Genomic DNA, 8,014 nt, shown 5'->3' with positions numbered 1-8,014 from the left:
TTTACAGAGAGGAAGGGAGAGAGATAGAGAGTTAGAAACATCGATGAGAGAGAAACATCGATCAGCTGCCTCCTGCACATCTCCCACTGGGGAAGTGCCCGCAACCCAGGTACATGCCCCTGACCGGAATCGAACCTGGGACCTTTCAGTCCACAGGCCGACGCTCTATCCACTGAGCCAAACCGGTTTTGGCTCAAAAATCTTTTTAGTTGCTGTTTAAGGATATTATGAAGCTGAGGATCAGCAATTTCAAGTAAGTTGAGAATTCCTCAATTATTTCCACTGGGAGCTGGGGCAAGAGGTAGCCCTGTGTTCTGGCTGTATATGAGTCTGAGGTGCAGTTGATCTTGTTGAGTTGGAAGGGGCTGAGGCAAGAGGATCTCAATTCAAACACCACAGATTCATATTTTTCTTCCCTAGTTTTTTATTTATGCTAGAGGCCCAGGGAGGGGTTCTTCAGCCCAGCCTGTGCCCTCTCGCAGTCTGGGACTCCTCGGGGGATGCCCACCTGCTGGCTTAGGCCCACTCCCTGGGGGAATGGGCCTAAGCTGGCAGTCATACATCCCTCTGACAGCCCAGGAGCCCTTGGGGGATGTCCAACTAATGGCTTAGGCCACCTCAGACATCCTTAGCACTGCCGTGGAGGCAGAAGAGGCTCCTGCCACCACCGCTGCCACCACCACTGTGCTGGCCAGCCCAGAGCCAGCTTCTGGCTGAGTGGCACTCCCCCTGTGGAAGCGCACTGACCACCAGGGGGCAGCTCCTGCATTGAGCGTCTGCTCCCTGGTGGTCAGTGCACATCATAGCAACTAGTTGTTCCACCATTAGGGTCAATTTGCATATTACCCTTTTTATTATATAGGATTTTCTTAAATACATGGTTTTCCCTTTTAGGATTATTTCTAGAGATTTTAAGTGCTTTTTCAACATAGAGAATCAATTAATATATCTTAAATGAATGAAAGAATGAATTCTTTTCTTTGTATTTTCTGGAATTAAAATATCCTTTCTTGGGTAAAATGACATTTACAGTATCTGGAAGTTTATTTGAAATTATTTTTCCTTGGAAAAATAAAGTATACAATTATTTTTTAAAAAGTTGTTGAGCCCTAACCGGTTTGGCTCAGTGGATAGAGCATCAGCCTGCAGACTCAAGGGTCCCAGGTTTGATTCCGGTCAAGGACATGTACCTTGGTTGCGGGCACATCCCCAGTAGGGAATGGGCAGGAGGCAGCTGATCGATGTCTCTCTCTCTCATCGATGTTTCTAACTCTCTATCCCTCTCCCTTCCTCTCTGTAAAAAATCAATAAAATATATATTTTAAAAAAATGTTGTTGACCTACAATGCCTTAAGTGTAGGAATCTCTGGACCACAGGACCCACTGAAGACCACACAATCTTGTAATCCATCAGACACTGAGTAGGGATGTGTTCAGAGTTCTGTAGAGAAGTCAAAGCAGAGAAGTTCCCCTCTGAGGTCTTGTAGACAGAGAGACATGGGTTCAGATAACAGAAAACATATACCAGCTATGGACCTTGGGCAACTCACTAACACTCTCTGAGCCAATTTCCTCCCTGTAAAATGGGAATCATGCTACCCCAAAGAATTGTGGGGCTTTAGCGAGAGTAGTTTATGAGCGTACACAGGGTCTGGAATAAGACTGTGTGTGATACAGACCCTTTTCTTCCTTTGCTCATTGAGGAACTTTCACTCTCTGGGTTTTCCATCACAGTGAAGTAATTACATTGAAAGCTTTTCAAGGGGCCTGGCTGCCTGAACATGTTCTCAGACTTTTCTCAGTAAAAGTTCCCCACTTGTAGGCTGGCATCTGAATCCAAGAATCTCTTTAAAGACAGCAAAATCAACATTTGCTTCAAAGTTGGGAGCATGCTTGCTAGCATGAGGGGAAGCTGGAACAAACCCTAATGTAATTGAAACCCGGCCCTGATACTAAAATCAGACCCTAATTTTTTTTATTTTTTTTATTTTTTACCTTTCAGGACATAACAGCAAGCCTCTTCACAGACCTCCAGGGATACAAGACCAAGCCATCTCAGACTGATATTAAAGGCACAGGCAGGTCCAAAAAGCAGACAAATGAAATCCAACTATCTTTTAAAATTCATTTGAATAAGTTAATTAAACATGTGAAGCCAATTAAACTTCTTTGTAATATAAACTAGTTTAAGGAAGAAAAAGACAGTCCTTTATTAAACTAATAAAAATGTAAATAGAAGTAAAAAGAAAGGAGAAGGCAAGTGACTAAGAACATGACTTTTACTGATATTTTATTTTTAGGGCCCATACTCTGGGCCTGAAGCTTCCTGGTTTTCATGTTGTACAGGCACAATCAGTGGGTCCAACACACTCAATCAGGCTAATGTTTCCCTCAGATGCCTCCTCACACCAGAACTACCCAAAGCATCCTTTTCCTGGTGTATCTTTGTGTCTTTTTCACCCTATATTCTGTCTTTCACATTTGTTCAGCCATTTTCAATAATCCCAGTTGGTGACTAGTGAACACCTCTAATAATCATGGCTGTTTCCCAACTGTCAGGCCCTGGTTTGCACAGATAAGGAATACAAAATGCCCCTGCAATTATCACAAAAATGTAAATCCTAGATTTTCACAACATTCATACATCTCTCAGGAACCTGAGCACTATGCTAAGGCAGTCACATCATAGCTCAGTAGTGCGACCAAGATACAATGAACTTTTGCCCCAGTAATAAAAAAAAATGTTAAAATGCCTGTGAAATAAATTTCATTTATTATGCAAATATGTATATAATCTAAATTTTCTTAATACTTACAGTAGAGAAGTTCAAAGTCTTTGCTACATAAAAGAATATGCCCTAAAACAATCTAAAGAATATGGAGTAGTATTCGAGTGTGTAACTTTATAAATGAACATATTAAGTGTACACATACTCTAAACAAAGCACTGGGGGGGGGGGAGCATCACAAACACACTGTATTGCCACTGCTCAAAATACACATTATAAGCATTCAAAGAATGATGAAATGAATTTATATATAAACCACAGTAATACTTTTCTTTCAAAAAGTCACAAATAACTATTGTAATAAAAAAGGATGCAGTGGATTTGTCCTAAAATTCATCCCCTTGGTATTTTGATTCATACTAGAAAGTCATGTAGCTTTCCTTAATGGATTCACTAAAATAAGTATTCTGATTTAATGTCATATTTGAAAACTGTTATTGACTTAATACTTTCTACTGTGAATTCTCTGATATTTTACATTTAATTTTGATTAAAGTCACTTTCAAGTACAAATTCTGTGGGATTTTCTGAAATACAATTTGGGGAAAAGGTTTTTCATCATTTTTCACAAAGGTAGAATTTCTCTCCAGTATGCATTGTCTGATATTCAGAAAGGCTTTAGGTCCAGGTAAAGGGTTTGCATATTCTTTAACATTTTAAGTTTTTCTCCAGTATGAACACTCATATGACAATTAAGATGTAAATGGTAAAAACAGTCTTTGCTGAACTTTTTACATTTGCATGGCTTCTCTGCACTAGGAAACCTCTAAAGTACATTGAGGCTTGAGCAATGATTAAAAGTTTTGCCACATTGTTTATATTTTTATTCTTTCAATAAATTATGTGATATTGACTAAGGTTTAAACACTGGGTAAAGGCATTATCACAAGCTCTACACTTCTAAGGCTTCTCTTTGGTACAAATTCATTAATATTTAGTGAGGTTTGGGCAATGGTTGGAGGTTTTCCCATATTTATATTTATGTTGCTTCTATTCACTGTGAATTCCTTAGTATTGAGTAAAGCTATACCGAGGTTAAAGACATTGTCACACTTTATCTAAAAATATGTTCCTATTGATGTTAGGGACAGAGGAGAAGAAGGGAGAGATAGAAACATCAATGATGAGAATCACTGATTGGCTACCTCCTGCATACCCCCTAATAGGGATAGAGCCTGAACCCGGGCATGTACCCTGACCAGGAATTTAACCATGACCTCCTTGGTTCGTAGGTCCATGCTCAAACACTAAGCCACACTGCCAGGCTTTGTCACTCTTCACATTTGTAAAGCTACTCTCAGGAATGCATTCTCATATATTTGGTAAGGTCTAATCAATGTATATGGGCCTTGCCACATTCTTAATGTTCGTAAGCCTTCTCTCTAGTATGACTCCTCCAATGGCTAGAAAGGTTTGAACATAATTTATAGGCTTTGCCACATTCTCTACATTTATCAGGGTTTCTGTTCTATATGAATTCTCTGATGTTTAGAAAGGGCTGAATACCAACTAAAGGCTTTGCCACATTCTCTACATTTATAAGGCTTCTCTCCAGAATGAATATTCTGATGTTGAGTAAGAAGTGACCCCTGGGTTAAGGCTTTGCCACAGTCTCTACATTTATAGGGTTTCTCTCCAGAATGAATTTTCTGATGTTTAGTAAGCTGTGAGCCCTGGGTAAAGGCTTTACCACATTCTCTACATGTATAAGGCTTCTCTCCAGAATGAATGTTCTTATGTTGAGTAAGCTTTGAGCTAGAGGTAAAGGCTTTACCACCTTCTCTACATGTATAAGGCTTCTCTCCAGAATGAATGTTCTTATGTTGAGTAAGCTTTGAGCTAGAGGTAAAGGCTTTACCACCTTCTCTACATGTATAAGGCTTCTCTCCAGAATGAATGTTCTTATGTTGAGTAAGCTTTGAGCTAGAGGTAAAGGCTTTACCACATTCTCTACATGTATAAGGCTTCTCTCCAGAATGAATGTTCTTATGTTGAGTAAGCTTTGAGCTAGAGGTAAAGGCTTTACCACCTTCTCTACATGTATAAGGCTTCTCTCCAGAATGAATGTTCTTATGTTGAGTAAGCTTTGAGCTAGAGGTAAAGGCTTTACCACCTTCTCTACATGTATAAGGCTTCTCTCCAGAATGAATGTTCTTATGTTGAGTAAGCTTTGAGCTAGAGGTAAAGGCTTTACCACCTTCTCTACATTTATAAGGCTTCTCTCCAGTATGAATGTTCTTATGTTGAGTAAGCTTTGAGCTAGAGGTAAAGGCTTTACCACCTTCTCTACATTTATAAGGCTTCTCTCCAGAATGAATTTTCTTATGTTGAGTAAGATTTGAGCTAGAGGTAAAGGCTTTACCACATTCTCTACATTTATAAGGCTTCTCTCCAGAATGAATTCTCTGATGTTTTGTAAGATTTGAACTCTGGTTAAAGGTTTTCCCACAATCTCTACATTCATAAGACTTCTCTCCAGTATGAATTCTCTGATGATGGGTAAGAGTTGAACACTGGCTAAAGGCTTTGCCACATTCTCTGCATTTATAAGACTTCTCTTCAGAATGAATTCTCTGATGTTTTGTAAGGCTTAAACACTTGTTAAAGGCTTTCCCGCATTCTTTACATTTATAAGGTTTCTCTCCATGATGAATTCTCTGATGTCGAATAAGGCTTGAATAAGAGTTGAAGGCTTTGTGACATTCTCTACATTTATAAGGCTTCTCTCCACTATGATTTCTCTGATGTAAAACAATATGTGCATGCCACTTAAAGGCTTTATCACATTCTTTGCATTTGTAAGGCTTCTCTGCAGTATGGATTTCCTTATGTATATTTAACTTAGAGGACTGACTAAGCACTTTCACATAGTGATTACACTGAAAGACTCCTCCTCAATATGAGTATTTTTATGTTCAGTAAGATTTGATGATTGGTTGAAAGACCTGGCACATTCACTAAGTCTTTCTGTCTTCTCTACAGTATGAATACTCTGAGGTATAAAAATATTTGAGCTTTTGTCAAAGACTTTCGGACATTTATCATTGTTCTGTGAAAGCTGAGTTATCTGACGGTTATTAGAATTTAACCTTTGGTTAATGTTTTTCTGAGATTCATTGCATTGGTGACGTCTCTCTTCATTATATGTACTCTGATAATGATTTAAGAGTGAAAAAGTTTTAGTTAGGGCTCTAGTATCATTGCACATGAACAGTTTTTTTCCAATTACCTATTCTGATACTATGACAGCTATATATATATCCTCGCACATTTTTGGAAATTAAAGACTCTGGAAAAATAAATATTTCCCCATGGAAGAATAATACAAAATTGCTTAAGGGATTTACAAATTCACTTATAACTTGTATCTTCATTTTTAAAATATCTCATTTTTAGAAATATTTGACTGTTTAATCAAGTGCTACATTAAATCATTCAAAAATGATTTGCATAATGGACTATGTGACTTCTCTGTAATTACAAATTTTACTTCAGAGAATATGTATTCATCTATTTATTTTAATTCTCATATGAGGACATGTTTATTGATTTTTAGAGAGAAAGAAAAATCAATGTGAAAGAGAAACACTGATCGATTGCCTCCTGCCTGCACCTAGACCAGCGACTGAACCCTAAACTTACATGTGTCCTGACCAGAATAGAACTCACAGCATTTCAGAATATAGGGTGACACTGCAACCAACTGAGACACAGCAGCCAGAGCAGAGGATATGTACTTTTAAAAACATTTCTTTAGTCTTTATGTTCAGAAACACATTGTTCTGCCAATGAAACTGATATCAAGTAGAAATTTTCAAAATGTTTAAATCCTTAATCTCTTTAGGCAACAAGGATTTTATTAAGGGTAACTGTCCCACTTTGGCCACATCCATCATGACTAACAAGCTTTTTTCTCTTCATATTCCCCTGCATATTACAAATCTTTCATTCAGTGTAAATTATCAATGCCACATCAGTGATATCTTACCTGTAGCATTTTCTGGAATGACACTTCTACACCTGACTTTGGCAACAAATCCTGAATAACTTGAGAAGATATAGCTGAAATATAACAAATTAATTATAAAATACACTCAGGTAAATATTCTTTAAATTTTAATGTACAGAATTAATACCTGCAAGAAGACTTCAGTGAGATTGAAGAATAGGAAGCACAAAAACTTTCTTCCTCCATAGAGATGCTAACTTACCAACAATTACTAACCCAATTATCTCCTAAAGTACTTCAGAAGCCACTTCAAAGACCACAATATCCACCAGAAAGCATAAAATAAAAATATCATAACAAAGAGGGGGGAAAGTTACCTACACCTACCCACAATAACTGCTCACCCTTTCTGACACACGAAAAAATATCTGTGGGATAACTCCCAATTCTCAGTTTCTCCCAGAAGAGAAATAAATGAGTGTACTGGGTTTCCATTTGTCTGGATTTTTTGTAAATGCCTGAGGGATTTTTTTCGTTTTTGAATAAAACAGATTTCTATAGAAATGAAATATACTGAGCATACATTATGGTGGACTACTAAGTAAAAAAGTTAGTAATTGTTCAAGCACCAGAAAGACTGCAATGCTGAAGAAAGACATCAGGAATGGGAAGATATCATGAGCTCTAAATAAAAGCAAAATATGTTTTAAACTGGGAAGTTACACAAAATCCACACAGGCTTCTGGTCAAGATGGTGGTGTAGGTAATTATAGCATTGGCAACCTCCCACAACCACACAAAAAATACAACTAAACTACAGGAAAACCATCATTCAAAACTGCCTGAAACCTAGCTGAATGAAGTTCTACACGTAAGGACATAAAGAAGAAGGCTTATCCAGACTGGTAGGAGGTGCAACGCCACAGAATGGACTGGGCCCATGTGCTGGATTAAAGTCACCAGCTATATGTTTCTATCTCTCTCCTTCTCCCTTCCTCTCTGAAATAAATAAAAATATATTTTTAAACAACAAAAATCACCAGCAATATATCAGCTGCAGAAGTCACATCTGAGGAGGGAAAGGTCCCAGCCCCACGGAGGACCTGCCAGCCCAGGGTTCCAATACCAAGAAGAGATGTCCCCATTACTATGGCTGTAAAAACTAGCAGGGATTGTGCCTGAGTGAGACGGAGAGCTGATGGAGTCCTAGGCAGTTCCTCTTAAAGATTCATGCTCTGACTTACACATATTCATGCCCTGTGAGCTCGCTGTGGTA

The 8,014-nt window shown here is 38.2% G+C and overlaps 1 protein-coding gene across 1 annotated transcript in view; it reads right to left on the bottom strand.

Moving 5' to 3' along the window:
- Positions 1 to 4,160: 4,160 nt before the first annotated feature.
- LOC102757686 (zinc finger protein 726-like) overlaps positions 4,161 to 8,014 on the bottom strand; it is a 23,764-nt gene continuing 19,910 nt past the window's right edge. Inside the window, 3 exon segments of the mRNA XM_015560597.1 lie at positions 4,161 to 5,676; positions 5,679 to 5,940; positions 6,778 to 6,851. Of these exon segments, the coding sequence (XP_015416083.1) occupies positions 4,244 to 5,676; positions 5,679 to 5,940; positions 6,778 to 6,851 (1,769 nt within the window). The 3' untranslated portion in view covers positions 4,161 to 4,243.

This window comes from Myotis davidii, unplaced genomic scaffold, assembly GCF_000327345.1.
Source record: "Myotis davidii unplaced genomic scaffold, ASM32734v1 scaffold1255, whole genome shotgun sequence".
Classification (NCBI taxonomy): Eukaryota; Metazoa; Chordata; class Mammalia; order Chiroptera; family Vespertilionidae; genus Myotis; species Myotis davidii.
This window is presented reverse-complemented; position numbering and strand designations above follow the sequence as displayed.